At 32.9% G+C, this 17138-nt stretch overlaps 1 protein-coding gene and 1 long non-coding RNA gene across 2 annotated transcripts in view; one reads left to right on the top strand and one right to left on the bottom strand.

The window, feature by feature from the left end:
* Not10 (CCR4-NOT transcription complex subunit 10) overlaps window positions 1-3388 on the top strand; it is a 40919-nt gene extending 37531 nt beyond the window's left edge. Inside the window, exons 13-14 of the mRNA XM_072532930.1 lie at window positions 663-848; window positions 3283-3388. Coding sequence (XP_072389031.1) covers window positions 663-848; window positions 3283-3341 — 245 coding nt within the window. The 3' untranslated portion in view covers window positions 3342-3388. The remainder of the gene's footprint in view (window positions 1-662; window positions 849-3282) is intronic.
* Window positions 3389-6276: 2888 nt separating this feature from the next.
* On the bottom strand, window positions 6277-15940 carry LOC140440820 (uncharacterized). Its single transcript, XR_011950940.1, has 2 exons — window positions 15726-15940; window positions 6277-6582 (listed from the first exon to the last, which is right to left on the bottom strand). It is a non-coding gene; the product is annotated as an uncharacterized lncRNA (long non-coding RNA).
* Between the last annotated feature and the right edge of the window lie 1198 nt (window positions 15941-17138).

Below are 17138 nucleotides of genomic sequence, written 5' to 3'. Positions count from 1 at the left end.
TTATGTATTTCTTCTACAAATATTATCACATCCCCAAAGATCTTTTCCGTCAAAAGAAGCAACAATAAAATGACTTCAATATGGACGCTATATCGACATCTAATAATAAATCATCAAAGTAGAAATGCGAAGATTTTTATTGACTAAACCAAAATTCAAATTTTTGCTTTAATCTGTGCCTTCCATAAATTGCAAGGCAAAACAGACGATACAGATGTAAGAGAGATTAAACAAAAATCCTTGGCGAAATGGTTTCTTGTACTCATTAAAAAGTAAACCGAAATAAAAGAAAAGACAGGTAAGATTTGATTTTACGTATAGTGCCTCTATATATTCGCTTATACGTATTTCATCCTACCAGGAATCATCAGAGCGACTGGTACAGAAGCTCTAAACGTGGAACAAATCTTCTTTGTCAAAAAAAGGAACAATAAAATGGCTTAAATTCACATCAGTTTGTAATACTTTAACCATCTGTCCTTAAATGGTATACTTTTATTTGGTACACTAGTCTTTGTTGATAGTAATATTCTAAAATCTATAATTGTGCTGGAGTTGTTTCTCTATGCAATATTGTACTAGTTTTATATTTTGGTATAATACGATTACATTCATCTTCGTTACTCGAAAAAATATTAATTAATACCATGTATTTTTTATAGAATGGTTCCCAGATAACATCCAAACTGCATATTCAGTAATGCAGTATAACATTGCTGTTGCTAAAACGATGAGGGGCCAACTGGATCAAGCTGGTATACTACTAAGACAAATATGGCAAATGAAGAAAACGTGTAAAGTGCCGGCACATATAGTTATGCTGTACATATATATTGAACTCCAACTAGGTAGGTTTTTAACATATATCTCTATAAAATCAGGTTGTAATAACGGACAGTGCCTTTTTGACCACTACCCCTTGTAAAAACTAGATATTCGATAATTCTTCATACTAGGTGATTCTCATTTATTTTCTTAATATAAGCTAAGTAGTTTTTGGTCTAATTTTACTAATTTCCAATTGTAGACTAAGTCAGAGCCAACCATGACGGTCATATGCCAGAAATAATATTTAAATTATAATGCCAAAATATTATCTTTCGAATTAAGTCAATTTCATGTCAATTTATAAAAACGATCTTTGTTTTTTTTTCCATTTTAAAATTCTATACCTCTAAAAAAACACTCATTATTAAGTTATGTTCTTGGCAGAATTCTATAAGACGAAAGACGATCTTTTTTGTCGTTGCAAACACCAAGTCTGTATGTTCTCACTATAAATCTACGTTTATCCGATTTTACGGTAAATATTCTGTGATGATCGTTATGCGTCTATAGTATAGGGTGATTATGTGAGATATGTTTTTGAGTTCAATGTTAAAATTTTCTATTTATAGCTTATCAGCGGTTGATCCATGACTCTATATTAAATGTAGTTTCCTGTAGGTTATCATCAATTGCAGCGATATAATTTTTTCGAAAATTGGCATGAAGGTCATTGCTGATTTTGTTATCTATTCGCTAAGTATAATAGCAACTCCATATGTGTTTTGAGTGTAATTTCCGAATAACAGATTCTTTCTTTCCTTACATTGAATTTTTCAGAGTTTACCCATCTTGTGCCGCTTGTTCCCACCATATCGATCTTTTAACTACCATAGGATTTTGTGTCTGTTTAATAAGGAGGACTTTCGCTGATTTACGACCTGGGAAACCTCGCCGTGATTGTTCTGTCTTCTCCTGCCGACTCTTGGTATCCTAGAACCATGATTAGCATAATGTTGCTTGTTATTGTCTTCAGTCATGACTAGTACTAGGGTATTTGAAGAAGAGAAGAAGATTTTGGAGGTTAAACATGTGCAATAAAACTCTAGTGTGATTATTGTAATTAATTAGTATCAAAAGCTATATTTACTATGCAGTATTTGCTAGAAAAGTGCTATCCATAAAAGCTGTACTGAAAAGGCATGTCAAATAACCAATAATATTGTCCAATGTTCAAATTGTAAACAAAGCGAGGTTATGGTACCTAAAAACAGTGTAAAATTTTCTTCTGGAAGGAGTAGTAGTGACAAAAATGATAAAATCCCTGTTATTAATGAGTCATTACAGCGATTTGTGGAAGAATTGCAAGAATCTGTTGACTTCGGGTCCGAAAAATTCGATCAACTAATTTCTGAAAATCGAAGTTTCGTGACTAAAATGAAAGCATTAAAAAATGAAAATAAGCTGATAAAATCCAAACTTAAAATATTTGAAGAAAAAATAAATGATTTAGAGTGTGACAGAATCTTATGCAATATTTAATTTATGGGTACACAATTAAAGGAAGAGGTTCGTGTTGATTCTGTAGTTTTGGAGATTGCTAATCATCCGATACAGTGTAATATTTAAGTAACAGACATTAAAGAATGTGCGAGGAAGAACACAAAAAGAGGCCCTGTTATAAATGCAAAATTTGCAACCCAAAAAACAAAAAACAAAATAATGATATGTCGACAAGGGAAAAAGTTAGACTAGGATATGCTCAGCTGAAACAAAAACAATCAAACAAAAACCCAGGTATATGTCAATGAGCCTTTTACACAAGATGGCAGAAATTTGTTTAATCTAGCCTACAAAACTAAAAAACAAAAAGGTTATAAATATCTATGGGTTAGCCTTCGCTCAGGGTCTGTAATTGTATATTTATCAATTTTTATAAGTGACATTTATACTTTCATGGAATAAATAAATATAATGAGGTGGTTTCCCCGTGCAGTCTTCATCAATGTACAGACATTATTTTGTGGATACTACTGCGATGTCTAGCACATAACTAATTGTTCGTTAATTCGTTAAACATTTACCAATGTTTTTTCTTTTTCTTGCCATATCTGGCTACCCCCACTTAGGTGCCTTAGCTACTTTAGCTTGCTAGTAGACAAAGTTACGGGGTTCTTGAATTAGACGGGATGAGAACTAGATATTTAAAATCATGTCCAGTATATGACAACAATGCGTGCATGGCAAACAAAAAGTACTACCTCTACAACACGTCTTAATGAAACATCATACTTCAAGCATATTTTATTATTTTTAGATACTCTAAATTGATCCACTAATAAAGGTCTTTAAAGTTTGTAAAGTTTAGCACATTTTTTCAACTTAGTGATGATTATATACTCCTACATTGATCAACTAATTTAAGCATTTTGTTTGACGCATACATTGGCATTGAATGAACCTTAAATACTTTACGTTTATTTTACCTATAAGTATAACCTAATGTATTATTTTTAGGGCACATGGATGCTGCAAAAACCTTAATAAGGCAATATCAACATCGATTAACCGGATGAAAGTTTTGAAATATATTTTTTATTTAATAAAAAATTGTATAGTATATGATTTAACAGTTTTTCCCTTGTCGCCGCCTGTTCCTATATCTCTAATCATCCCTAATGATAGAGATCTTTCGCTTTTCCTTCTTTCTCCAGGAATGTATTATAATGTATGTATAAACTGGCCACCCTTCAGCACTGATCTAAATCCCATAGAGAATTTGTGATATATTATTAATCGTTAAGTCAGAACAACCGACAAACTCCACTTATCTCTCGTGACGACATAGAACTTATGGTAAGAGATGTTTGGGATGCAATCGATCAAGATGAAGAAGTAATTAGAGGCCTAATTATGTGTTTTTGAGCTAGAGAACTTGGTAAAGATTATTTAGGTTATGTTTTTTTAGGCTTTAGTTGTTTTAAACGTCAACAAAGTCACGCAGTTACTTTTCACGGAGTTCTCTGGGTTCGTATTAAAATACGCAATTGGCTCAAAAAGTTACTACTTATAACTATGCAATCCCAATATTAATATTGTGATACTTGATTCCCAGACAAAAAAGTCGTAAAATTTGATTACTTACACCAACTCTCGGCTGGAGAGACGCGTCACGCTGATTATGTAACCCTTAAGTACACATTTTAAGCGTTCTTTGACTCTACATTCTCCCATCTTAAGAAATTTGACACGATTTCTCAAAAAATACAAAGAGTACAAAAATTTTAAGTGTCTAGAAAATGTCACTTGAATATTAAAGAAGTTTTAACCACTCTGTCACTTTGCGTCTATCTTTCAGTTAAGTCGCTTGCTCTGCTGCTACTCTACTTTTTATAATTTCCACACTCTTTTCACTTGGTTCTTCAATCAATCTAGAGCTGACAAACATTCTCTTGAGGCACCCTCTTTGGAGCCGCATCACTTCTACAGGTACCGGGTAGAGCACTTAAACATTCTTGTCAGTAATAGCTGCCTCGACGACTTCCACCGAGTAAAGCCTTTGCAATGGTATCAGAAGTTGGCCTTGTGCGATCGCAAGACGAACTAACCAACCTGGTCATCTCTACCAGGTACAAGTTCAATAACATTTTCTAAAAGCTTCTGAAGACGCTTGATGTTGTCGTTGCCCACTAAAACGACATCACCAGTAGACACTTTCGTCATCTTCGTTCTTGATTTAAGTTCAGTCAGATATTCAGAACAAAATCTTTTTCGCAATGTATTTCTAAACGTCGTATTTTGCGAGTGAGAGAATGCTGCTCTAGCAAATCACAATCCGGCACTTGTAACTGACTTGTTCCTGTAAAAACATCCTGGCGTCAACGCGGTTAACTCAGTAGGATCGTCCGAAAGATACAGAAACGGGCGCGAGCTGACTATATATTCTAACACAATCACACAACAATATCAAGTCTTCTTAATTGAAAGACGCTCGACCCAAAACTTTTCGCAAAAGTTTTTCACAACACCTATCAATCACTCCCAATATCCTTCCCACCATGCAGCTGTAGGGGGGTTGAAACCCCACTTAGTACGTTGTGTAGAATATTCCGCGATAGTATTCCAGTCTAATTGCTTAAGCGCGTTTTCGAAATCCGTAAAATTTGTTCCATTGTCACCAAACCGTTCCCGGGCGTCCTCGCTTTGTGATAAAGCGACGAAAAGCTTGAATAAAGGCATTTGTTGATAACGAGTTCCATATGAACGGCGCAAGTGAACAATCAAACCCATGCTCTCTCGCTCGATTTCAAGTAAAGTCCCAAGTCCACTTCGGAAATTTCAAAGACTAGCATCCCGAACTCTATCGTCCGGTAACGAAGGAGTTTGTACTTCTAACGATTTCCCTTGTCTCTTGCACACACCAAATTCTTTTAAAATGGACCGCACAATCCGTCTACTCTCTAAAGCCCACTATTTTTCGCAGAGAAAACTAAGTGTGCCTATATGACAAGAGCTTTTGTGTAAGATCAAAATTAACTTACGCACTATAAAACGTTTAGCCGGAAGTAAGATAGGCAGACGAAAACCTTCCAAGTCAAGGGTCTCAGTAACGCGAGTTTTTAAGCAAATAAGTCCAAATTCATTGACAAACGTGTTTAGCGAGGAAGAAATTCGTTTCGTATTTGAACAGAACGCTTCGTTCTGCAATAGCTTCAATACAAACATTTCGGCTTGATCGATTTACTCAGCGATCAATCCACCTGTACGTTTTTCGTTTGAATTTCTTGGATTATAACAAAATCGTAGCGCTCAAGCTATCATTGTTAAAAGTGTTTTGTACTGAGAAAAGTAATGCAAATGCCAATCGTCGGGCGTCATATTCAATAGTGACGAACTGGCGTTTTTCTTTTTCTCGATACAAACTTCTTTATCAACCTCTACTTTTTGTTAAGGCCAATCATTTTCGTTTCTGTACAACCATTCCGTCCCTCCACCATCGATATTCGAACAATTGCCGAACACCACAGCCTCTTGATGGAAGATTGGCAGGGTTGAGAGAACCAGATATATATTTCCAACACAGAATTGGTTAAATTTCTAAACTCTATTATAACAAAAACAGACCAGTCATCGTTACATTGAATCCAAGAAAGAACAGTAGTTGAATCACTGCAAAAATAAGACTCAAAATACTGAGAAAATTGTCTTTTGCCTGAGTGATAAACTTTAGCACCACTAGTGGCTGCCAACAGTTCCAATTTGTGTATAGAAATCTTCACATGGCCACAGGTGCTACAAGGAAAATTGAAATATGATCATTCCGAACAACTCTGAAAACTACTACGGTCGCATAAGCTTTCTTATTTGCATCCGAAAATGTGTGCAAGCTCCAATAATCATGCTTCCATGATCAACAGGGTCAAATATACTCTGAGCTATAGAAAGAATCAGTCTCCTAGTTATCGGTCCCTTCTTAACCACTACTTAAAAAGTTTTAAATAAAAGCAACTCTTTGTACAAAATAATTTTATTTAAACAAGTTCTCTACGAAATTTATAAAATAGGTAGAAAATAGTAGATATCATAAAAATTTACTTTAAATTAAAAGTATTAAAAATCATACACTTTTGAAAGATTCAGCGCTGCATAAACTATAGTAATCTGGATCTCCCTCGGATCTCGATGATTTTACACTGTAAAAACTGGTCATCGATATACTTCTACTAAAGGATATTGTTCGATTACTTCTTTTCTTTTCCTCATTCTTCGAAACTTCTTCTGTGATGGAATATGGTTTACTCTGATCAAAGGCCGTACCTTGAAAAAAAAATTAACGTTATAGTATAAAGCTCGAAAAAATATTGTATACGTTGAATGTAATTCAAATCGTTGATTGTGTTAATTTTCGCATTTAATATTATTAAAATCTATTAAATACATATATACTCTATTTCACTTAACCTCTATATGCAAAAGCGTTCATGAAAATGATGTAAAACCTAAATAAAAACAAACCAAACAGTGAAGTAAGTATGAGATAAGAAACTATACTCCAAAGAAGTAACCTGGGGAGTATACTATATTGTGGTACAATTAATATTTGGCAGTACTGATACCCGAGAAGTGAAGTGATGCTTTCATTCATGGGTATTCAAAGTTATGGACTGGACTTTATTTTATTTTTTTTTTCTATTGTTGCTGTATTGTAGATGTCACCAAAAATTTTTCGTCCAAAAATTACTGCTCCATGGCGGACAGTTAATATCTGAAATGGCTAATTTGAAATATTAAATTGGAGATAAATTTACAAAAAGAAGTGCCCTTACGTGATAGTTTAGCAGAATAATTGAAAATTCTTTAAAAGAAACAAGATGGTGTACACTTGAAAAAATTGACCTTTTTTTAGTCACAAAAATTTTATTATTTTTTTTTTGTTTAAATTATGGTAAACTATCGTAGAGAAAACCAAAACAAACAAAATGATTCAAGGTTTCTTAAAATCCACCCACTAGATCCGCTGACTAACTGTCCACAAGTTTTAAAAACTTCAATCTTCGGATCTAGTCGGTCGATTTTAATAAACCTTGATGCTTTTTTTTGGCTTTTTACTTAAATAAACTTAAATAACTTATATAAAGAACTGGATAGAACTGTCAGCAGAAAGATAAAAGAATCCAAAGAAAAATGGTTACAAGAAAAATGTCAAGAGATAGAAGAGCTAGAACGAAGACATGATAGTTTTAATATGCATAAAAAAATCAAGGAGTTTACTTATACTTACAAGAAAAAACAGTTTTGTAGTTTAATAGACGAGAACAACAAACTTATTGTAGATAAAGAAGAACAGTTACAGACTTGGGCAAATTACATAAAAGATTTGTTTACGGATTATCGTCATATTCCTACGAACACTCTTGATCTGAATGGACCAAAAATATTGCAAAGTGAGGTGATAAAAGCTATAGATCAAACGAAATATGGGAAAGTAACAGGATGTGATGACATACCAGTCGAATTTTTAAAAGTTTTTAACGAGAACAACCTGAATGTAGTATTAGAACTGTTTAATAAGATATACGATACTGGTCAAATTCCATCGGACTGGTTGAAATCTACATTTGTGCCCCTTCCCAAGAAATCGAATTCTAGGACGTGTAGTGAATATCGCCTTATAAGTTTAATGAGTCACGCCCTTAAAGTATTCTTGCGTGTTATCCATTCCAGAATACGAGCAAAATTAGAACACAGCATAAGTAAAACACAGTTCGGTTTTGGAACTCGAGAGCCGCTCTTTGCAATACAAGTCTTGATTCAAAAATGTCTGGATCAACAGAAAGATGTTTACGCCTGTTTTATCGACTATGAGAAAGCATTCGATACTATCAAACATGACAAACTCATAGAACTATTACATCTTACAGGACTTGACACTAATCCAGATTATAAAAAATCTATATTGGAATCAAACAGCTCACATGAAGAATGGACATATGGTGAGTGAAAACGTAACCATTTCGAGAGGGGTTAGACAGGGCTGTATTCTTTCGCCACTGCTTTTCAACCTGTACACGGAACAAATATTTCTAGAGGCACTGAAAGAGTACAACGAGGGCATCAAGATTAATGGCGTACCAATAAGTAATTTTCGATAGCAGATGATACTGTTATACTGGCCGATAATATCGAAGATTTACAGATGATGCTAAATAGAGTAAATACAATTTGCAACCAATTTGGACTGAAGATCAATAGAAAGAAAACTAAATTTATGGTGACCAGTAAAAAGAACATTCAACATACCGACCTGAATATTGAAGCCGAACGTATTGAAAGAGTACACCGATTTAAATATCTGGGATATACAGTAAATGATAAGTGGGACCCAGATGTAGAGATTAAGATCCGAATTGAAATAGCAAGATCCAAATTCATCAAAATGAGAAAGCTCTTAAGCAACCGCCACCTAAGCGTTAACGTCCGATGGCGCGCCTCGAAATGCTACGTACTCTCTACGCTACTTTACGGAGTTGAAGGGTGGACGTTAACAGCAGCAACTATAAAGAAGTTAGCGGCTCTAGAAATGTGGCTGTATCGACGCATACTGAGAATACCTTGGACAGACAGAGTGACCAACACATAGGTATTAAGACGAATGGGTAAAGAGATGGAATTGTTAACAACTGTTAAAAGGAGGAAAGCGTCATACCTGGGCCATGTGTTCCGTAATGATAAGTACAGTCTGCTACAGCTTATCGTGGAAGGCAAGATTGAAGGTAGAAGAGGTTTGGGTAGAAAGAAGAAATCCTGGCTGAGAAATTTGAGAGAATGGTTTCAAATACCAGAAGCCGCGAACATAATACATGCGGCACAAAACAGAGAAACCTATCGTTTGATGGTCGCCAACCTTCGGTAGAAGACGGCACATAAAGAAGAAGAACTTAAAATAAAATAAAGAACGAAAAATGAGAAGAAGGTAAATTTTACTATTTGATATATTAAGAATTAATTATTTTTGGAATGGTTCATAGTCCTGACATATTGTATAATTCTTTGGGGAAACTCGTCCTATGCATATAAAATTTTCACTTTTCAAAAAGCACCAATCCGAATTATTGAGTCAGCAGAATATCGCGCCAGCTGCAAAATCTTGTTTAAAAAGTATGGCATTCTTCCTTTACCTTCAATATAAATATTTGAAAGTTTGTTAACTGTTCATAATAATATACAAGATGTAAAAACACATGCTGATCAACATCAGTACAATACAAGAAACAAAAGTCATATCATTATACCATATTCCAGATTGTGTGTTACACAACTTAATACAATAGATTATAATCTATATACGTATGTTTTAAACCTGAACAAAAATATTGTCATTGAGAGCGTAGGCGCAAAATTTCGGGCCAATGGTTTTTAAATGCATTGGCCCGAAATTTTGCGCCTACGCTCTTAAGGCAATGCATTAAACAATTTTATTAATTAGCAAAACACCTCTTGCTGGAACACTGTTTCTATAGTATACATGAATTTGTTTGTTTGAGCTCCTATAAAAAAAACCTATAGTGTGGTCGTTTTTATGAAAACTGTTTTACGCCTAATTGAATTTTTTTTTATATTTCTATTTTTCACTGTATGTGTTATATTATGTGTTCTTGTATTATTTCTTAGTTATTTCCTATGCATACATAAGTGACATATTTATATTGTGACATGACATGTAGTGTTTACTATATAAAAATTGTCAATAAACGTATCTATCTAAGAACACAGAAAAACTTAGGCATACTGTGGCCGATTTTTTTGGCAATACGTAACTTAACATATTCTAGTTGTATAGGTATTTCCCTTTCGTATAGGTTAACCATTCCACGAATTTTGTATAAAATAAAAATATATTACGAACACTATGATCTTATAAATAATAAAAAGTTTTGCCTAATTATAACAATATTAGCTATACAATACCTATTATAATTATATCAAATTTTCTCAAATCGTAGTATTTGTCTATATAAGTACCTATAGTTATTTGATTTCTGTAAGATAAATAAAAAAATAATTTTACAATTCCTTAAATAAATTAATCAGAAAATTGTGCAAAACATTGATTTCAAGTGGTAATTATTTATTAGTAAATGTTATCTTTTTGTTGAATTGATTGTTTAAAGTACATTTCATTTTTATAAATTGCTAACACGAAAAATAATAAATCGGTCGACGGCAAAACCTGATCTTTATCAACCTCTGAAGCAAGCTGAATTTATAAAAGGCTTTGGCAAGGTGGACAGTGCGGAGTCAAAATACTTTGGAAATATTTTCCGGGATACAACAGCTATCAGATATGTACACTAGCCCAAGATAGGCTCAAAGCTCAAAGTGCGCAAATGAAGTACAGGAAGAAGATGCAGGTCTTTAGAAAATTCAGAACATTATCGGTCGGTCAATTCCCTCCTTCTTTTATTCCATGGAACATAATTTAAGGCATAATGATGGTATTAGCTTTTTGTTTCGATACAGGGCAGCGGCAAGCCGCTTATACGATACGTATTTCGACATATTTAGAGCGGTATAGCCACTGCTCTGAATCAAAACAAAAATCTTTTCCGTCCTAGACCAATAGTTATCAAAATAACTATTTACGGACGTAACTACGCCATCTAAAAACAAAAAGAGTACCTAATCAAACGATTTCTACCTGGCGAAACTGAATTCAAATTTTTACCACTGTGCCTTCTAAAACTTGCAAAGCAAACAGCTTGATAAATTTTTTTTTTATAGTTTAAGGCCTTTTTTTGGCCATCGTTCGTCTTCCATTCGCATTACACACCCGTACCATAAAAGTTGTTTGGATTCTAGTGTATCTACTTCTTCTTCATGTACCATGTCCTTTCAGAACGTTGGTTACCAACATAGCTATCTTAATTTTATTCACTGCCACCCTAAATTGCATGCTCGTATCAACACCATACCAATCTCGGAAGGTCTTCAACCATGAGGTTCTTCTTCGTCCTGTATTGTATCTACGGTATTGTAAATCCTTTCTGTTCTTTTTGTTATTTCTTCATTTAGTATGTGACTGAATATCCGACACGCTCTTCTTAGATAGTCCATTTCTACCACTTGTCGTTTTTTTTTCATTTTTTTCATCGTCATTTGCCAATATTCAGATTTGTAGACCAAAGTAATGAGTTAAGCGTTTGTACCACATTTCGGCCCTGCTGTGTTTTCTGCTGAATGTCCCGTTTCAATTTTCCTTCCTTCGCTATCACTGCTGCTAGGTATTTAAATGCATCCCTTTTTTTTATATCTTTAATCAAGAGTTTTTTTTTTGGCTTGGACAATTATCATTCAGCCAGTCTCTTCAATCGAGAGTCTCGATTCGATTTCTTGGACCTTTATTCTAAGATATTCCGTTTTGTTAATGTGATGGTGAGTCCCTAATCTTCGGATTCTTCGGTTAATTTTCGAATCATATAATGTAAATCTGGAGAATATTTGGTTCCATCAAGACAGCTGTTCAGTTCACAACGCTCGAATAATTAGGGAGTACTTTACAATACTTTCCCGAATTGAGACATACGAGATGTCATAGAGCACTATGAATACAAATAGATTTACTATAAGACAAATTTTGATTTATTGACTTAAAGAAGGCCTCTGGCTGAATTTTATTGATCTGATTGGAGCGTGTGATGTGTTAAATGAAGGGGGAAGAAATAACGAATATATTAAGATAGAAAAAATAAAAAAAAAGACTACCACAAGGGCACTACACATTATCTTCGTTATCAATGAACGTATAGCGTGTAGCATTTTTAAATTCTTTGGTATATATTGAAATCACCCCGTTCGTATTAAAACACCGAAGAATATTTTCAATCCTTTTTGCGTCGACGAGTTGATAATAAACACGTTTTAAAGTTAGTTTATATATCACAGATGCATAATTCCTCGGTATTCTTTGATCGTTAAGCCGTTCGATATTGCGCCTGAAATAAACATCCACTTAGATCGCTGAGAAGGTTTTGCGGGAAAGATAATGCTCTCACTGAGGTCGCCGTCAGGGACAGTTGGCTTCAGAGTTGGTCCAAATTTTACGTCAAATTTGAAATGTTTTGTGTTTTTTTTTGTCCCTTTTCATGGAAAATGTGTAGCAGTGTTAAGTTCAATGTATGGTTACAGTTTAAGTGAAGGTTGGGGAGAATCTTTGAAAAGAGAAGACGCTGTGGGTGTCGGCGTCCAGAAGCCGGCAAATTTGTTAAAAAATAGTGAATTATACTCAATGTAATGTGTCAGTTTTGAAAAAGTAATCTATGTTTCCAAGTATCTAAGAGATTTGTGTCGTCTACAACAAATTTGAAAATACCCACATGGTTCCAGTTTTTTAAGAAGCGGAGCTTCTAATTTTGCGTCCAGTGTCCCAACTTCCAACCTCAATTTTCGCAGTTTGGAGATAAATTTTTTCGTGTGGCGGTGAATCTAACTCCAGTTCTAACCCTAGAAATTTTTTTAAGTCCAGTTCCTAACCCCGAAACTTTAGTGAAATCCATGCAACTTTTGTGTTTGATTTTTAAAGGAAAAATAAACATTTTTTAATAATAATTGCTTTCATAACAACTTAAGAAATTGTAATAATTAAAATTGTGGATCTTAGGGTGTGGCCTTACTAGCTGTCATATTAATTGCTCTCCGTTTTGAGATTTAGTATTGACATATGACAGTTAGCACTCTTTTGTGACATTTGGTAAATACCTAATCATATTTGAGATTTTGTTTTTGTTTTTTTTTTTAAGAAAGTTAACCTCTATGCATAGTTTCACTTAAAGATAATTTTTCTTTTGTAATAATTTATTTCTGCTACAAATTATCGACCAGTAACAATTGTAAGTTTTGTAGTATCTCCAACTTCTAGAGTTTGTAAAGGGATAGGACATAGTAAGTCTGTTTTTGATATTTTGTATTTTATTGTTATTATCAATATTTGTAACTGTTTGTGGTGAGACAACAATAAATGTGTAATTTTTTTCACTACACCATTTTGTTTATTTAATTTAAAAAAAGTCTCTAAATCCTTTTTTGTTTTTTTAGGAAGGAAGAACCTTTTCTTTCATCCAGCTGGAAGATTCTTCAAAGCGGCGTCCTTAATTTAAATAGCTTGGGAACCTTCTTGTGTTTTGTTTGTCCAGGAGACCTATATAAGTACCACTTTGTTTTATTTTTGTAGTTGCCCCAATACAATCTTCTTGTCATCCACGACCCAGTTTTCCAAATAAACCCTGAGTGGCCGTTCGCAACGTTTCGGTTTGTTTTGCTTGCCCTATCTCCACCCCAATAATTTCTGTCCCCAACTTTCAATTATTGATTTCACGTAAAAATCTTATACAGATATTTGAAGATTTTAAAGGGTATATGATAGCTGATGATGGGGTAGCTGATGAAAAATCCGTGACGACGTACAGATGATTTTGCTTTGTTTTTGTTTTAAACAATATTCAAAACTGAAAGTATTTTTTTGCTTGTAAAAGCAATGCAGTTTAGAGAAAAATAAAAATGGTAGATCTTAAGAAATTCTTCAATTTGCGATGTTTTTTAATTAAAATACATAAAGAATTTACCAAGATAGCTGCTAAAAACTCTTAATTTTGCAGTAATTTATAAATATAAATAACTTTGTTTTTTTTTGCATAATGACATGTAATATAACTACTTAAAATTGTGACAGTTAAAGAGTTGTTAAAGTGTGCTAAATTTCAAATAGATCGACAAAATAGTTAATAAGTTATTCAATTTGTTTATCCCGAAGAGCGATTATTTAAACAACTGTTCTTGTCCAGACAGTGACTCTAAAGATAATCTTTAAATTGAAATCGATTCTATAAGGGTTTATTTTTAAGGTATGTTAAAAAACTACATTTTATTAAATTTATTATTAAAAAACAGTAAGCTAATAAGTCAGAAAAAATACTGACTTATTAGCTTATAAACATTTATAAAAACTTTGTTATCTTTTATATCACACGATTGTAACTAGGCTCCATGAAAAGCTGGCCTAAAAACACACTTTCCAAAAAAAACCTTCTATGACCATTAGGTAACAAGATAGAAAGTTATAACCCGTTAAAATGATGGTACTCGTAAAATACCGTCACGGATAAGTGGAGAAGGTAGTGTTTTTTTTGGAAAGTGCGATTTTTCACCAGCTTTTCATTGAGCTTACTTACAACCGTGTGGCATAAAAAAATATCAATGTTATTATTAATGTTAAGAAGCTAAAAAGTCGCCCTTTTTCAAACTGTTTTTTAATAACAAATTTGATAAAATGTTGAAGTTTTTTTAATAAAACAAATAAAGGTTCATAAAATCGATTGCGATTTATAAAATACCTCTAAAGTGACTGAAGTATAGTTGTTTAAACAATCGCTCTACGGGATAAACAATTTGAATAACCTATAAACTCTTTTTTCGATCTATTTAAAATTTGGAACAAAGTTATTAACATTTATAAATTAGTACAAAAATAAAGGTTTTTTATAATTATCTCAGTCAATTGTCTATGTATTTTATTTTGGAAACACTCAAAATAAAGAACTTTTTATGATTTACAACTTTTATTTGAAACATTTTTCTCTATAATATATATATATATATATATATATATATATATATATATATATATATATATATATTTGCAATCTCAACATTAATATTTATGAACAATAAAAAAATTTAATAAAAAAACCTTTTGGCATGAAACTGATTTTTTTTTGTCAGCAGCGCACAACGGTAAGATTTATCTTTTGCAATATATTCACCTATCTTTAGATAATTTAATTTTATTCCATATTGAACAGACAATTATTTAAAATCAATGTTTTTCCAGATAAATGACACAATATGGATACATAAGACAAATTTTAAACAAGTTTATCCCCTATTATATTATCTTGGTAATAAATGATATCCAGCAATAAAACCGAAGATATGAACCGAGGATATGAATTATTTTTCAAATCCCCCGTTCTTAGACTACAAATCAATAACGATGAGTTTGAACTGTTCCCTCTCCAGGAATTGTGTGCTCAAGTTAACTGGAATTAACTTGAGAAGAAAATAGAAAAGAAGCATGCTAATTTTGCCGGTAGTTTTGATTGGTGTTGTCCAATAATGCTTTGAATAAAATATGCATAATACAAATAGTAGCTACTATTTGTTTTATACTACTATCCGTAGTATAAAATCAAACGACTGCAGAATATATTTTGAAGGAATAAATTATTAAGTAGGAATAACAGAACAAAAAACCTTAAACATAAACTTGTGCAGTTGTTTTTATTGGAAGAGATGCGTTTTCAAGCTCCAATCGCACGTTAGTTAAGTTCTGTTTTCTCTGTACATGTTTTATTACATAAAGGTATTCGGATATAATTATTATCTGTTTTATGAGTTGAAAAACTTACCATTTGTATTTGATGTTTCTTTATGTGCATCAGATGTTGATACGTTTAATTTCTTTTTGCGGCAACAAAAAAACATTTCTAAAATATTACGGCTACTGGTTAATCATTTTGTACTGATACAGTTTATGCTGGATGGCATTTTTGTGCCAGGTTCATTTTTACGATAAGTTTAGATAAGATAGAGATTATGAATCATTTTACTATAAAATAGATAACGTTATGTTGGCTGGCTTTCGTATGACATCACATATTAAACGAAATATGTAAATATATATTTTTTTATTTACTAGCTTTTCCTTGAAATTAACCACTGTTTGGGCCAATTAAAAACCATCATTGAAAACATTTTTAAATAAGAGAATTTGATATAATATAGTATACCCGAGCCAGTGGCGTATCGAGTGATTCACATAGGGGAAAGATAACTTCAGAATTTTATATTCCAAATTTTTTACACTACAGGTATAGATAGGGACACCATGTCACAGTTTTTTAAATGTTAAGCGGAACAAATTTTCTATAATTTTGGGGGAATCAAATTTATTTCTTCGCTACGAATAAAAATTGCTTAATGAAACTTTTAGCCATTATTACTGCAGCACGTTTATGTAGGGTATAGAAATGTGAAAAGAGTAAAAAACTCGGAAGGAGTATTTGCTGACGATTTGGTGCTAATTGCAAAAATTGAAAACGAACTACAGAATAATTTGAAAATATGGCAAGAAGTTCTCAATGAAAACAATGAAGTGATAAATATCAACAAAACAAAAATTAAGCAAGTGGGAGAGAAAGTAGAAGAACTTAAGATAGAAATTGAAAAAACAAAAATAGAACAAGTTAAAGCTTTTACATACTTAGGAGTAATACTAGAAAAACAGGATCTCTAGAAGCAGAAGTCAATAGCAGAGGGGAGAAAAAAGACATCTTGCAAGATACAGTCTATAGAGATGAAGTTTTTAAGAAGAGTTATAGGTACTGCAACGATGGGCAGAATAAGGAACACAGATATAAGGAACGAAGTGAAAATGCAATTCACATTGGAGCAAAGACAGCTAGTTGGTGGGGTTATTTACACCGGATGAAAGATACCATACTAGTTGGAAGAGTGTGGAAAGGAAGTGAATCAATTATTGAAGATATACTTCTATACGCGCGCTCCACGTTGGAAATTTGTATGGGAGTGAATCTGTGAAACCATTACATATGTAAGATAATGAGTAAGAGAGAGACAGAAGATATATTTTCTCTCTCTTCCTCTCTCGAATATAAAAATGTTCCTTTTGTATATACAGTATACTCCCTCTATAACGAACACGGTTATTACGGTTTCGCTTATAACGAGATACATTAGATATCCCGTGAAATTTCTATTGAACTATAACCGTCTATAGCGAGGCAAATTTGGTTATAACG

The sequence above is a fragment of the Diabrotica undecimpunctata genome, chromosome 5 (assembly GCF_040954645.1).
Source record: "Diabrotica undecimpunctata isolate CICGRU chromosome 5, icDiaUnde3, whole genome shotgun sequence".
NCBI classification, from domain to species: Eukaryota; Metazoa; Arthropoda; class Insecta; order Coleoptera; family Chrysomelidae; genus Diabrotica; species Diabrotica undecimpunctata.
Note: the sequence above shows the minus strand (reverse complement) of the source record. Positions and strands in the feature narration are given on the sequence as shown.